We start from the raw sequence: 15,726 nt of genomic DNA on the forward strand, positions 1-15,726 counted from the left end.
AGAAAACAATGAGCAATATGTTAAAATCATTTACAGTACACCAAAAACAGAAACTAATGAATCAACAAGAAAACAAAACCACCAGCTTTTAAGCCAGCACACGCCTGGTAGTCCCACAAAGGACAGGCAGAGCACAATTGAGGAGAGAGAGAGAACACCCCTCACCAACACCGGGAGTGTCCCTGAACTCTCATTGCACAGAAGCAGGAGGGGCAGCAACTGACAAGCACCCAGCCACTAAGCATAAAAAAACAATAAACAACAAGAATACAATAACCAACATCAGTACAAAGAATTATACAGTAAATCCGTCCCACAGTACCGGCATCCGGTCTTCGGACACCATCCAGTCCAAAGACTGCAAAAGCGAGTTCTTTCTCTTCCACCTTCAGCTCGGCAACATGCCAACCAAAATCCGCCCCTTGCTTCACTCCAGGCTGACGAGCAGAAAGGCAGCCATTAACAGATACAAGTCCCAGGCGTGGCAGCTACACGACAGGCAGGTTCTCTCCTCTCTCTGCCTTGCTAGCAACTTGTTGCATCAGCAGCAGTCTCCTCTTCCCCTTCATCCAACCAGTAGTAGAATTGTTCTCCCTTGCCTAAGTCCAGGCTTCAAAGTCTGAAAAAGGCAGCCAGCATCCAAAATAAAATACCAAGTTTGGAAACAGGGTTACAGCCAGAAACAGCAAGAGCTCAGAGTAACACAACTTCCAGCCATCAGCAATTGCACCCTTTGGCAATTAGACTGGTGAGATAGTTGTATTCTTAAAGACAGCTGAGGATCATTGGCTCAACCTCCAAAACAGTATAAATGGGCACAGCTGGAACAGTTTGGTATGGGGAAGCAAATGGAAACTGTTACTGTGCTGGTCTGATAATAAATAAAACCAGAGAATGCTGGAAAAACCCAGCAGGTCTGGCAGCATCTGTGGAGAGATAAACAGAGTTCATGTTTTGAGTCTATATTACTCCCTGTGCCACGTGCCAGTGAGGCTAGAAATAGGAAGATAGAGCAGCTAAACATGTGGCTAAACAGCTGGTGTAGGAGGGAGGGTTTCCGTTATCTGGACCACTGGGAGCTCTTCCGGGGCAGGTGTGACTTGTATAAGAAGGACGGGTTGCATCTAATCTGGAGAGGCATAAATATCCTGGCCACGAGGTTTGCTAGTGTCACACGGGAGGGTTTAAACTAGTATGGCAGGGGGGTGGGCACCGGAGCAAGAGGTCAGAAGGTGAAAACATTGAGGGAGAACGAGGGAATAGGGCCAGTATGGCTCTGAGGCAGAGCAGACAGGGAGATGTTGCTGAACACAGCAGGTCTGGTGGCCTGAAGTGCATATAGAACATAGAACAGTACAGCACAGAACAGGCCCTTCGGCCCTCGATGTTGTGCCGAGCAATGATCACCCTACTCAAACCCACGTATCCACCCTATACCCGTAACCCAACAACCCCCCCTTTAACCTTACTTTTTAGGACACTACGGGCAATTTAGCATGGCCAATCCACCTAACCCGCACATCTTTGGACTGTGGGAGGAAACCGGAGCACCCGGAGGAAACCCATGCACACACGGGGAGGACGTGCAGACTCCGCACAGACAGTGACCCAGCCGGGAATCGAACCTGGGACCCTGGAGCTGTGAAGCATTTATGCTAACCACCATGCTACCGTGCTGCCCATATGTTTTAATGCAAGAAGTATTACGGGTAAAACAGATGAAAACTTGGAGCTTGGATTAGTACTTGGAGCTATTATGTTGTTGCCATTACAGAGACCTGGTTGAGGGAAGGACAGGATTGGCAGCTAAACGTTCCAGGATTTAGATGTTTCAGGCGGGATAAAGGGGGATGTAAAAGGGGTGGTAGAGTTGCACTACTGGTTAGGGAGACTATCACAGCTGTACTATGGGAGGACACCTCAGAGGGCAGTGAGGCTATATGGGTAGAGATGAGGAATAAGAAGGGTGCAGTCACAATGTTGGAGGTTTACTACAGGCCTCCCAACAGCCAACTGGAGATAGAGGAGCAGAGAGGCAGACAGATTTTGGAAAAGAGTAAAAACAACAGGGTTGTTGTCATGGGAGACTTCAACTTCCCCAATATTGACTGTGACTCACTTAGTGCTTGGGGCTTAGATGGGGCAGAGTTTGTATGGAGCATCCAGGAGGGCTTCTTAAAACAATATGTAGACAGTCCAACTAGGGAAGGGGCTGTACTGGACCTGGTATTGGGGAATGAGCCCGGCCAGGTGGTAGAAGTTTCAGTAGGGGAGCATTTCGGGAACAGTGACCACAATTCAGTAAGTTTTAAAGTGCTGTGGACAAGGATAAGAGTGGCCCTTGGGTGAATGTGCTAAATTGGGGGAAGGCTAATTATAACAATATTAGGCGGGAACTGAAGAACCTAGATTGGGGGGCGGATGTTTGAGAGTAAATCAACATCTGACATGTGGGAGGCTTTCAAGTGTCAGTTGAAAGGAATTCAGGACCGCATGTTCCAATGAGGAAGAAGGATGAATACGGCAAATTTCAGGAATCTTGGATAATGAGAGATATTGTAGGCCTCGTCAAAAAGAAAAAAGAGGCATTTGTCATGGCTAGAAGGCTGGGAACAGACGAAGCCTGTGTGGAATATAAGGTAAGTAGGAAGGAACTTAAGCAAGGAGTCAGGAGGGCTAGAAGGGGTCACAAAAAGTCATTGGCATATAGGGTTAAGGAAAATCCCAAGGCCATTTACTCGTACATAAAAAGCAAGAGGGTAGCCAGGGAAAGGGTTGGCCCACTGAAGGATAGGCAAGGGAATCTATGTGTGGAGCCGGAGGAAATGGGTGAGGTACTAAATGAATACTTTGCATCAGTATTCAACAAAGTTGGCAGCACGGTAGCATTGTGGGTAGCACACTCGCTTCACAGCTCCAGGGTCCCAGGTTCGATTCCGGCTTGGGTCACTGTCTGTGCGGAGTCTGCACATCCTCCCCGTGTGTGCGTGGGTTTCCTCCGGGTGCTCCGGTTTCCTCCCACAGTCACAAAGATGTGCAGGTTAGGTGGATTGGCCATGATAAATTGCCCTTAGTGTCCAAAATTGCCCTTAGTGTTGGGTGGGGTTACTGGGTTATGGGGATAGGGTGGAGGTGTTGACCTTGGGTAGGGTGCTCTTTCCAAGAGCCGGTGCAGACACGATGGGCCGAATGGCCTCCTTCTGCACTGTAAATTCTATGATATATGATATAGAAGGAATTGGTGGATGTTGAGTCTGGAGAAGGGTGTGTGGATAGCCTGAGTCACATTGAGATCCAAAAAGACGAGGTGTTGGGCGTCTTGAAAAATATTAAGATAGATAAGTCCCCAGGGCCTGATGGGATCTACCCCAGAATACTGAAGGAGGCTAGAGAGGAAATTGTTGAGGCCTTGACAAAAATCTTTGGATCCTCACTGTCTTCAGGTGATGTCCTGGAGGACTGGAGAATAGCCAATGTTGTTCCTTTGTTTCAGAAGGGTAGCAAGGATAATCCAGGGAACTACAGGCCAGTGAGCCTTACGTCAGTGGTTTGGAAATTACTGGAGAGAATTCTTCGAGACAGGATCTACTCCCATTTGGAAGCAAATGGACGTATTAGTGAGAGGCAGCATGGTTTTGTGAAGGGGACGTCGTGTCTCACTAACTTGACAGAGTTTTTTGAAGTTGTCACAAAGATGATTGATGCAGGTAGGGCAGTGGATGTTGTCTATATGGACTTCAGTAAGGCCTTTGACAAGGTCCCTCATGGTAGACTGGTACAAAAGCTGAAGTCACACAGGATCAGGGGTGAGCTGGCAAGGTGGATACAGAACTGGCTAGGTCATAGAAGGCAGAGAGTAGCAATTGAAGGTGATTTTCTAATTGGAGGGCTGTGACTAGTAGTGTTCCGCAGGGATCAGTGCTGAGACCTTTGCTGTTTGTAGTATGTTTAAATGATTTGGAGGAAAATGTAACTGGTCTGATTAGTAAGTTTGCAGACGACACAAAGGTTGGTGGAATTGCGAATAGCGATGAGGACTGTCAGAGGATACAGCAGGATTTAGATCGTTTGGAGACTTGGGCGGAGAGATGGCAGATGGAATTTAATCCGGACAAATGTGAGGTATTGCATTTTGGAAGGTCTAATGCAGGTAGGGAATATACAGTGAATGGTAGAACCCTCAAGAGTATTGAAAGTCAGAGAGATCTAGGTGTACAGGTCCACAGGTCACTGACAGGGGCAACACAGGTGGAAAAGGTAGTCAAGAAGGCATACGGCATGCTTGCCTTCATTGGCTGGGGCATTGAGTATAGGAATTGGCAAGTCATGTTGCAGCTGTATAGAACCTTAGTTAGGCCACACTTGGAGTATAGTGTTCAATTCTGGTCGCCACACTACCAGAAGGATGTGGAGGATTTAGAGAGGGTGCAGAAAAGATTTACCAGGATGTTGTCTGGTATGAAGAGCATTAGCTATGAGGAGTGGTTGAATAAACTCGGTTTGTTCTCACTGGAACGACGGAGGTTGAGGGGCGACCTGATAGAGGTCTACAAAATTATGAGGGGCATAGACAGAGTGGATAGTCAGAGGCTTTTCCCCAGGGTAGAGGAGACAATTACTAGGGGGCATAGGTTTAAGGTGCGAGGGGCAAAGTTTAGAGTAGATGTACGAGGCAAGTTCTTTACACAGAGGGTAGTGGGTGCCTGGAACTCGCTGCCGGAGGAGGTGGTGGAAGCAGGGACAATAGTGACATTTAAGGGGCATCTTGATAAATACATGAATAGGATGGGAATAGCCTACCAGCCTCCCGTACCAGCCTCCCCGGACAGGCGCCGGAATGTGGCGACTAGGGGCTTTTCACAGTACCTTCCTTGAAGCCTACTCGTGACAATAAGCGATTTTCATTTCATTAGAGGGATACGGACCCAGGAAGTGTAGAAGATTGTAGTTTAGTCGGGCAGCATGGCTTGGAGGGCCGAAGGGCCTGTTCCTGTGCTGTACTTTTCTTTGTTCTTTATTCTTTGACTCTTCAGAGCTTTATTGTATGTTCTGAAAATAAACTTGCTTAAGGTAAAAGACATGCTTCAGACTTATTCCTTAACCATATACTATTATTGGGATTAACAGAGCATAAGTGTCAGCATGGAGCTGTTGGGCTGAATAACATCTTTTTTCTATGCTGTAGTTTCTATATATTTCGAGGTAAATGTTCAACTGCATAAAGGTTTGCAATCAAGCATTATGCAGCACATAGATAATTTATGTTGTTTTGAATAATGTTTCCACAGATTCATAAAATCAGAGCGATCCATTATTCTACTCAACTTTTGCCTGTCTATAATGGCATCAAACATCCTAATTTTGGTTGGTCAAACACAGATACACAGCAAGGTAAGAGCAATGGGGAGTATTTGTAGCTCAAAGCAATGGTGGTGAAGGAGAGTTATCCAAAATCCAAGATCTTTACAAAATTCAAATTTATTGTGAAATTCTATAGTTTTATCCTGATTTAAATTGAGGATTTTGCATTTGCTGACCTTTTCAAATAAGTGGAGCTTTCGGCTATGGGGTGCAGTTTACAGGTTGAAAATAAATCAGTGAAAATTGTGCTGCAGTAAGAAGTTTTCATTTGAAAGTTTAGTTTCCAAACTGAACAAAAACCACCAACAACAATGCCAAATTATAATTATACAGCCTTTTCCAAGGAGTGTTCGAAAACATTGAGAGAGCCAAGATAATATGCCAGATGGCTAAAAGCGTGGTCAATGATGTGAGTTTTAAAGAGAGTCTTTAAAAGATGGAGAGGTGGAGAGATGGTATGGTTAAAGAAGGAACTTCCAGAGCCTCAGCCCCAGGAAATTGAAGACCACCATGATCAATCAGATAAAATTGGGGACACTCAAGAGACCAGAAATAACAGGCATGCGGATATTTCAGAGGATCGTGGGACCGGAGGAGGTTACGAACATAGAAATGGCAAGGCTCGCGTCGGATTTGGAAACAAGGATGAAAATTTTAAAGTTGAGACACGTCTTGAATGGGGAGCCAATATAAACCACAGGGGAAGGTTGATTGACGGGACTTTGAGCAAGTCAGGACAGAGCAACATAATTTCAAGGGCTATCAAATTTATGAAGAGAAGAATATGAGAGGTTGGCCAGGAATGCATGATTATTCAAATCCAGAGGTAAGAAAGGCATGCATGATGTTTCAGTAGCAGATAAACTGAGGCAGCACTAGGGGCAGCACGGTAGCATTGTGGATAGCACAATCGCTTCACAGCTCCAGGGTCCCAGGTTCGATTCCGGCTTGGGTTACTGTCTGTGCGGAGTCTGCACATCCTCCCAGTGTGTGCGTGGGTTTCCTCCGGGTGCTCCGGTTTCCTCCCACAGTCCAAAGATGTGCGGGTTAGGTGGATTGGCCATGCTAAATTGCCCTTAGTGTCCAAAATTGCCCTTATTGTTGGGTGGGGTTACTGAGTTATGGGGATAGGGTGGAGGTGTTGACCTTGGGTAGGGGGTAGGGTGCTCTTTCTAAGAGCCGGTGCAAATTCGATGGGCCGAATGGCCTCCTTCTGCACTGTAAATTCTATGTTCTATGAGACAGTCAGGTGATGATTCAAAGTGGATTCTCCATCAGTCACCCCGCAAACTCGAAATGGGATTGAGTGGAGAATCACAAATGAACCGAAAATTGTGGCCGGCAGCAGGTGCCCGATGGAATGCCATGCTCCAGTACCTGGACAGCGGAGTCAATGCATTCTGCTCCGCATGTACAGGAAACACTGTTGGCATCAAATTAATGGGCCAGACCCAGTACTCTCCGGGGCTTCTGCAATGTTTTGCCTCTGCGAGGAGAGAGGAGGTAGGACATGTTCCTCGAGACATGACCGTGAGCTGCCGGTCCTGCCGCTGGCATGGTTGGCTGGGGGAGGGCATCTGCCCGGCCAGGAGGGGGGGTGTTGGGAGTGACTGGGGCTGGCCAGGAGATGGGCCGTGGTGTCAGGGTGACCCTCCCACGACAAGGATGGCGTCCAGGCATGGACCGCCCTTTCCACGGCCTGCAAGGCTGCCATTTTGCTGTACACCCCACTGACTGCTCACCGTGGCATGTGACATCGGGCATATAGATGTGTGCGGAGGGCAGAATGCCGGGAAAACCGCCTGGATGGGAGGGACGGGAGAGAGACATGCGGTTGCAGATGGTGGGGGGGGGGAATGCGGGTCCGTGCCCCTGGCCAGACCCCCGCCCACCCTAGTTGGTGAGCCTGGGGGCGATCAGAGCGTCCCTTGCGCGTTGGTCCTGCCGCTCACTGCCTTACCTGCCTGGGCTCCATGACCTGCCCATCCTCCCCCTGCCCCGCATCCACCTCGTCGGATGTGGCCTGACCTTCCTCCTTCTCCTCCAAAACATTGTCTCCCCCCCCCCCGCTGTGCGATGTTGCGGAGGACGCAACAGGTCGCCACGATGCAAGAGACCCTCTCACTCTCCAGAGCAGTCCAACTGGTCACCATTGTAGTCATCTGTACATCTGTACATACATCTGCACATACAGCAGGGACTACAGGCAGATGTAACAGCCACAGCAACGCTAGAGGGCAGCATCAGAGACGGGTATAAGCAGAAATAAGAACAAAAACAACATGCAGCGCAACAAGAACGACAAAAGCAACAAGAAGCATCCCAGAAACAACAAGCACAACTAGAAAAAGAACAAGAATAAAAGCGAAAACAACAAAAACAGAATCAACAAGCACGCAAAAAGGACAACAACAAGAACACCAACGAAAACAACCAAGACAGAAACAACAAAAACAACAAGAAGAAGGACAATGAAAACAACAAAGACAGAAACAACAACAATGAAACAACAACCTGTACAACATGGCACAACTCTGCACATGAAGGACAATGCCACAGCACCCTGCGAAACAATGACAAGACAACAAACATGCCATGGCATGATAAAGAATCTCACAAATTCACATCTGCTCCAGAACAAACAAGCAAAACATTTTCACGAACGACGTCATACAGAATCAATACCACAAAACACAGGAAAAAGTCGAGGTCAGACAGCGGTGCGACATAGAATCGCTACCCGCAATCAAATGGAACAGGAGAAAAAGGTGTCCACATCATTAAACGACTCATCAGCAAAGCAGCCGAGTCACGTTCCGACATCAACCTAGCTCTGTTATCGTACGGAGCAATCCCACGGAGCTCAGGACTGTTGCCAGCGCAAATGCTCTTCGGCAGAGACATCCGGACAACCCTACCGGCATAGCAATTCTGAGACCCCGCCAACGCACCGGCTCTCGACGACATGCGAGCACTATGCTCCAAACAAAAACTATACTATGATCAACATGCGATCCCACTCAAGCCACTGACAATAGGTGACACCATCAGAATCAGGGACCCAGAAGGCGGATGGTCTGAGTCAGCTATAGTGATCAGGCAGGAGGCACCGCGGTCTGTGGGAGTACTTTTTCGCCGTAACCTCCGGGATCTATTAGAGATTCGACCGACAACGCCAATATTTCCCACACTGGACTTGACCGAGTCCATTTGTCCGCAGGACGTTCCGCACCACACAATGCCAGACAGTACTCTTGAGGACATCAAACCATCATCCCGACTACCACCGTTATGACGCTCCAGCAGAAGCCGTAAGGCATCCGACCGGCTAGATTTGTAACGACACTTCAACACACGCACAAGACGAATATGGACATTTCTCACGATGGACTCACAACACAGTTAATTGTTTCTGTATTACTTTTATCATTTTCACAGTGTGCAGATTTGCATATTCTCACCACTTGTTACGTACAGTTTTCTTGAGGCCAGTCTAGAAAACATGTCCAATAAAAGGGGGGGATGCAGTGATCTGTACATACATCTGCACATACACCAGGGACTGCAGCAGAGATGTAACAGCCACAGCATCACTAGAGGGCAGCATCAGAGACGGGTATAAAGGGTCCAGCCGAAGGCAGTATCCGCCTCGTTCAGAAGCACAGGGCTAGTGAGCAGCAGCAGACAGAGACAGCTCAGCATAGGCAGTTTACCTTAGCTTCACTGGTCATACCTCTTGACTGTATTATGTCTAGTTAAGCTCTGGAAACAGAACGAACCCATTGAATAAAGTATTTGTGTCAACTGGAAGTCTACAATCTTTATTCAGACTTAGAGAATAACATAGCCGTATGGGCATCGTTGTAGTGGGGGTCCGCGTCAGTCTGTGACTTCACACATCAGCTGCACGTTCATAGAGTGAATCCTTTTTGGTTTGTGTAGAATGGCCTATCATCTGCATGTGCTCGTAGGGGGCATGCATCCTGTCAATCACCCCCTGGCATTCCAGGGATGATGGCAAACCTTGCGACTTGGGCATCCTGTTGGGCTTGGTACACAGTGAAGTAGATGTATTGAGCTGCCTGGGCATATAGGGTCTCTGTGACGGCGTGGATGCACCTGTGCACCAAGGTCTGTGAGATATCGGATAGGTCCGCACTCGGTGCCTGGAAGGGGTCCGTGGCGTAAAGGTTCAGGACGACCGCCACCTTGATGGCCACCAGTACCAGGTGTCCTCCCCCGCGGTGCCAGGTGCACCATGATCCGGCAGATATGACACACTGTCTCCCTGCTCAGCCGGAGTCTTTGATATCATGCCTGGTTTGGCAGGTCCTCGAATGACAGGCGGTGCCGGAATACAGGAGATCTCATGCGGCGGCTCCTTGGCACAACCTCCTCCTCGGCCTGTTGGATGGCTGGCTCTCCATTCTGGACGGCAATCTCCTGTCCCTCTGCGGCATGCTCCGCTGATGTACGTTCCACTGCTGCAGCTTCCTTTTCCTCGAGCAGCTCCAGCTTGTATAGTCGCAGGGCATCCCACTGGGTTGCGGTGAATAGCAGGAAGGCTGTCATTGCTGGCTGAATTCTAATATCCATGTCTTCAGGGGGTGAAAGGCTGACATGTTAGCATGGTGCATACCCCCTGCCCAACCAGGTCCAATGGGCTACATGGTGGCCTGATTGGCACACCATGTCCCCCCCCTCCCTCCATGTCTGGACCCCTGGCCCTGTCGTTGCCCGGCACCGTGGGGGCCTTTGGCCCTGGTGCCTGTCCTTGATGCCAAGGGTACTGTCGGCTGGCACTGCCCTTGCCAGCAGTACGATCCGCGGCCCCCGCCAAGCGCCCCCGGAAGGGCTACAGTGGCCGTTGCCCTGGGTGGGCTGCCGGCAGGTGGGAGGGGGAGGCATGGCGGAGGGTTGCATGAATGGTGGGGGTGGGGTGGGGGCACCCTTACGGCTGGTATCACTGCAGAACCAGGCGTCAAGGTGGGTTGTTAGTGGGGTGTTCAGCAAGATGGCTGCCTTGCAGGCTGCGGTAATGGCGGTCTGCGACTGGACACCTCCCCAGTTCCTTGTGAGGGTCACCCCGGCAACTCGGCGTGTTCCCGCATCAACCTCCCCCTCATCGGGCCCTGATAGGCCCCCCATCCCAACCACCACCACCACCCCAGCAGTCCGTCCGCCCACGTCGCGCTTCTCCATGTCTTACCTACGCTTTCTCCCTCATCAGCCACAATGCCAGTTTTACGATTTTTAAAAGCACAAGTGAACCGCCCTGTCAGGAACTTGGCCCATCGGAGACAGAGAATCCCGGAGGCCCCAGAGAATACCGGGTGAGGCACGCTAATGGCATGCAAACGGTATTTACTGTACATTCATTTCTGTCCGCATTGACGCTATTGTCGAGGTGACGGAGAATTGAGATTTTTCGCCAAATTGTCACCCGCCACAATTTTGCCGTCTTAACCTCTTCTCCGCCCAGTCGCAATTTTGGTGTCAGCCAATGCCGAATTCTGCCCTAAGTGTTGAAACCGGGGCAGGTTAGTGGAGTTCTACAACAGCAATACTACGCCTCGACCAATTCAACGACCACTGAGGGGCTTGCACCAGCACCACATGGAACACGATTGATTCAAATGGAAAACAGTGTCCTATTTGCCAGGGTCGGGATTGGCACTCGAGAGGCTGACAAGCTGCAACTGCATATTAGCACTCCACTCCCCTCACACACTCATCCCAGCAAACAAGATACCACTGGTTGCACTGGAGCATGCCCATATCATTGATGGGCCAGTTGGGGCCTGATGCACCGAGGGGGGTGGCCTGGTGGGGCACCCATATGACCCATGAAAGTAAGTTCACAGTGGGCAGTCAGTGGTGTGCACAGCCGCACGGCTGCCTGGCTTGCTGTGGCAATGGTGTTCCATGCCTGCCCATCCTGACCCCACAGCCCAACTCCTTGCTTTTGGTAGTTCCTTTTTCTTGAAAAGCCACGTACTTACAAATCTTTCACACAGTATCTCAGTTACTTAGTTCCCAACCAAATACTATTGCTCCAAAGGACACAAACCTTAGTTTCTGGGACTTGCATTATTGCTCTTACTCCATTGTTCTGCTTCTGAGAGCTGTTAGAGCTCTATCTGCTCAGCTCGTTCTGATGTTGGGTCAGTTTAAAAATAAAATCAAAAATCCTTCCTAATCTAAATAGCGGCCCCAATTGCTAAGCAACAGCCCTATCTTTCTCCAAGCTCTTGATTACCTTCCATGCCATAAACTAAGCATAATAGAGACATAGTTAAAATGAAACCAAAACCCCCATACATGCGTGCACCTTTATTTCACCCTTTCTTACACAGAAATACTAAATTAGATTTCCTTCAATCCAAACCTTCTTTCTAATATCCAACAATACAAACATAGATCACTCAAAACCACCTCTGCCCCTGACAATATTCTTTTTAAAAATATTTTTATTCAAAGCATTTACAAATTTTGTACAAAACAAAAAGGACACATTTAAATCAAAACATACAACAACGTACCCACAGTACAGTAAAAACAACAATCCCAACTCCCCCCATCTGATGTTTACATTCCTCCATCTTGGGGCTGGTTTAGCTCACTCAGCTAAATCGCTGGCTTTTAAAGCAGACCAAGCAGGCCAGCAGCACGGTTCGATTCCCGTACCAGCCTCCCTGGACAGACGCCGGAATGTGGCGACTAGGGGCTTTTCACAGTAACTTCATTGAAGCCTATTCGTGACAATAAGCGATTTTCATTTTCGATTTTCAAAAGAACCCCTCCTTTGATCCACTCATGGCAAATTAAATTTTCTCCAAATGAAGGAATTCCGCCAAGTCACTCACCACCCCGCCGCTTTAGGCGGCTCTGGGTCCCAGCATCCTAACAAGATCCACCTCCAGGCTATCAGAGGGGTAAAGGCCAACACATTGCCCCCTCTCCCACCTGCACTCCCGGATCCTCCAACACCCCAAATATTGCCACCCATGGACTCAAAACCACCCTTAACCCCAGAACCTCCAACGTAGACCCCGCAAAAGACTTCCAGAACTTTTCTAACTTCAGGCACGCCCAAAACAAATGGGTGCGATTGGCCAGCCCCTCCAAGCACTGACCGCATCTATTTTGTACCCCTGGAAAAAAAATGACTCATCTGCGCAACTGTCATGCATGTCCTGTGAACCACTTTAAAATGAATGAGGCCTAGCCTCGCACTTCGGAGCTCGAATTTACCCCAGGCAGGGCCTCACATCCTCAGACAAAAAGTTTTCATACCACAGAGGTGGTGGCAATCTCAGAAAGGTGGCCACCTCCTTTCTAACAAAGACCCCCATCTCAGTTACCCCTTTGCAACTGTAACTCCTCCTCCATCTCTCCCAACTCCTCAAATGTACCCCACAATAACAGGTCCCTAAAGCACTTTATCCCCGCTTGCTCCCAAACCCCAAGTGTGGAGTCCAGCCCTGCTGGGTCAAAGCTATCTTGCCACAGATTGGTGCCCACAATGACCCGCCCTCCATTTCAAAATGTTGTCTGCATTGATTCCGCACTCGGAGCTCTGAAACCACCACCAGGCTCGAGGAGTACTTCACTGGCAAGAATGGAAGAAGCATCAGTAACAGTGCCTTCAAACCCATTCCTCCATGCAAGGCCTCTTCCATCCACCCCCACACCGACTTCTCCTCAACCGCCCACCTCCGGACCTTCTCAACAATCACTGACCAGCAATAATTCAATGAGCTCGGCAACCCCAACCCTCGTCTCCACCTGTCCCACTCCAAAAAAACCTTGTAACCCGGGGTACATTAACCACTTTTCCAAAAACAAAACTTGGGCACAAAATTTGGGAAATTCTGAAAAATAAAGAGCAACTTCGGCCAGATCATCATCTTTATTGGCTGGACCCTACCAGCCAGTGCAAGTGGACATTCCACCTCTGAAAGACCTCCTTCACCCCTTCCACCAAGTTAGTCAAATTCAATTTATGCAGTTGGGCGCAACTATGCATCATCCGTATACCTAAATATCAATTTCAAGATTTGACCAACCAAAAAGGCAACTTCTCCAAAGCTTCCCCTGCTCCCAAGCATTCACTGGGAACACCTCGCACTTTCCTACATTGCGCTTATATCCTGAAAAGGTCCCAAACTCCATCAAAATCCCCAGCATCCTCTCCATACTCTCCACCGGGTCTGTAATGCAAATAACAGATCATCCGCGTACATGGAAACCTGATGCTCCAGCACTCCGTGCACTATACCCTCCCCAAAGCACTAAGCGACGTTGCCAAAGGTTCGATCGGCAACGCAAGAAGCACGGAAACAGCGGACACCCCTGCCTCATTCCCCGATACAGCTGGAAATACCCCAAACTAACATTGTTCATGTGAACACTTGCCATAGAAGCTCTATATAACAGCCTGATCCATTCAACAAATTCCTGCCCGAATCCAAATTGTCCCAGCACTTCAAATAAATATTCCCACTCAACCCGGTCAAATGTCTTATCCGCATCCATCAGCGCAATCACCTCCATTTACTGGCCTTCCAAGGGCATCATAATAGCATTTAACAGCCTCCTAACATTAGCCTACAACTGCCACCCCGTCGCAAACCCTGTTTGGTCCTCATCCATCACCTCCAGCACTCAATCCTCCATGCACTTCGCCAGAACTTTAGCCAATAGGTTTGCGTCCATGTTTAACAACGATATCGGACAATTCAAGCCGCACTCCTCCAGGTCCTTATCCTTCTTCAAAGGATGCAAAATTGATGTCTGTATCAATGTGGCTGGTAGCCCCCCTTCCCATCCGACTCGTTGAACACCTCCACTAAAAGGGGCCCCAATTCTGTGACCTATTTTATGTAAAATCCAGCTGGGAACCAGTCTGGATTCAGGGACTTCCCAGACTGCATCAAACCACACACTCTATCACTTCCCCCAGCCCAATTGTGGCACCCTCCCCTGCATCTTCCACTTATCCATTGCTGTAAAATCCAGGCTATTCAAGGACCGACAGGTGGCAAATGGAGTTTAATGCAGAAAACTGAGGTGATGTATTTTGGAAGGAATAACAGGAAGACAGAGTACTGGGCTAATGGTAAGATTCTTGGTAGTGTGGATGAGCAGAGAGATCTCGGTGTCCATGTCCATAGATCCCTGAAAGTTGCCACCCAGGTTGAGAGGATTGTTAAGAAGGCGTACGGTGTGTTAGCTTTTATTGGTAGAGGAATTGAGTTTCGGAGCCATGAGGTCATGTTGCAGTTGTACAAAACTCTGGTGCGGCCGCATTTGGAGTATTGCGTACAGTTCTGATCGCCACATTATAGGAAGGATGTGGAAGCATTGGAAAGGGTGCAGAGGAGATTTACCAGGATGTTGCCTGGTATGGAGGGAAGATCTTATGAGGAAAGGCTGAGGGACTTGAGGCTGTTTTCATTAGAGAGAAGAAGGTTAAGAGGTGACTTAATTGAAGCATACAAGATGATCAGAGGATTAGATAGGGTGGACAGTGAGAGCCTTTTTCCTCGGATGGTGATGTCTAGCATGAGGAGACATAGTTTTAAATTGAGGGGAGATAGATACAGGACAGATGTCAGAGGTAGGTTCTTTACTCAGAGAGTAGTAAGAGCGTGGAATGCCCTGCCTACAGCAGTAGTGGACTCGCCAACACTAAACGCATTCAAATGGTCATTGGATAGGCATATGGACGATAAGGGAATAGTGTAGATGGGCTTTAGAGGGGTTTCACAGGTCGGCGCAACATTGAGAGCCGAAGGGCCTGTACTGCGTTGTAATGTTCTATGCCCCTTTCCCCCTTTGTGACCTACAGACGAACTGGGTACAGCACCCCAAACAGCATCTCGTTTCTGTATAGGGCCGACTTGGCCCTTCAAACCTGGCCCACCGCTTGGCCAACTCTGCTCCCAAGTCCTGGTAGATGCGAACTGCGTGGCCTTCCCAGATGCACTTCCGTGCCTACTTCATTCACTTCAGAATCTTCTCCTTATCCAAGTACCGATGCAGTCTCATGATGTTCACACTCGACAGCTCTCCTGCTTTCAACCTCCTCCGCAGCGATATATGTGCCCAATCAACTTCAGGAGGGCGGTCAAAGATTCTCCACCAACTGCTCAAACATCTTGGCCACATACTTTGTGGTCTGCCTTCCCTCGATCCATTCAGGCAGCCACACGATTCTCAGATTCTGCCTCTTCGAATGATTTTACACATCATTGACCATCTCCCTCAACTTTTTCCATCAATATTTCAGCCTCCAATGAGGCTAAACGATCCTCCTGGTCAGCCATCGCCTCCTCCACCATCCAGATCAACACATTCTGC

The 15,726-nt window shown here is 48.8% G+C and overlaps 1 protein-coding gene across 11 annotated transcripts in view; it reads left to right on the forward strand.

Annotated features, from left to right (window-relative positions):
• adgrb2 (adhesion G protein-coupled receptor B2) overlaps window positions 1-15,726 on the forward strand; it is a 1,298,770-nt gene that overhangs the window by 1,122,237 nt on the left and 160,807 nt on the right. For all 11 annotated transcript variants that reach the window (XM_038801790.1, XM_038801818.1, XM_038801834.1 and 8 more), the window contains one exon: window positions 5,289-5,391. In XM_038801790.1, the coding sequence (XP_038657718.1) occupies window positions 5,289-5,391 (103 nt within the window). The remainder of the gene's footprint in view (window positions 1-5,288; window positions 5,392-15,726) is intronic.

Source organism: Scyliorhinus canicula, chromosome 1 (genome assembly GCF_902713615.1).
Source record: "Scyliorhinus canicula chromosome 1, sScyCan1.1, whole genome shotgun sequence".
Classification (NCBI taxonomy): Eukaryota; Metazoa; Chordata; class Chondrichthyes; order Carcharhiniformes; family Scyliorhinidae; genus Scyliorhinus; species Scyliorhinus canicula.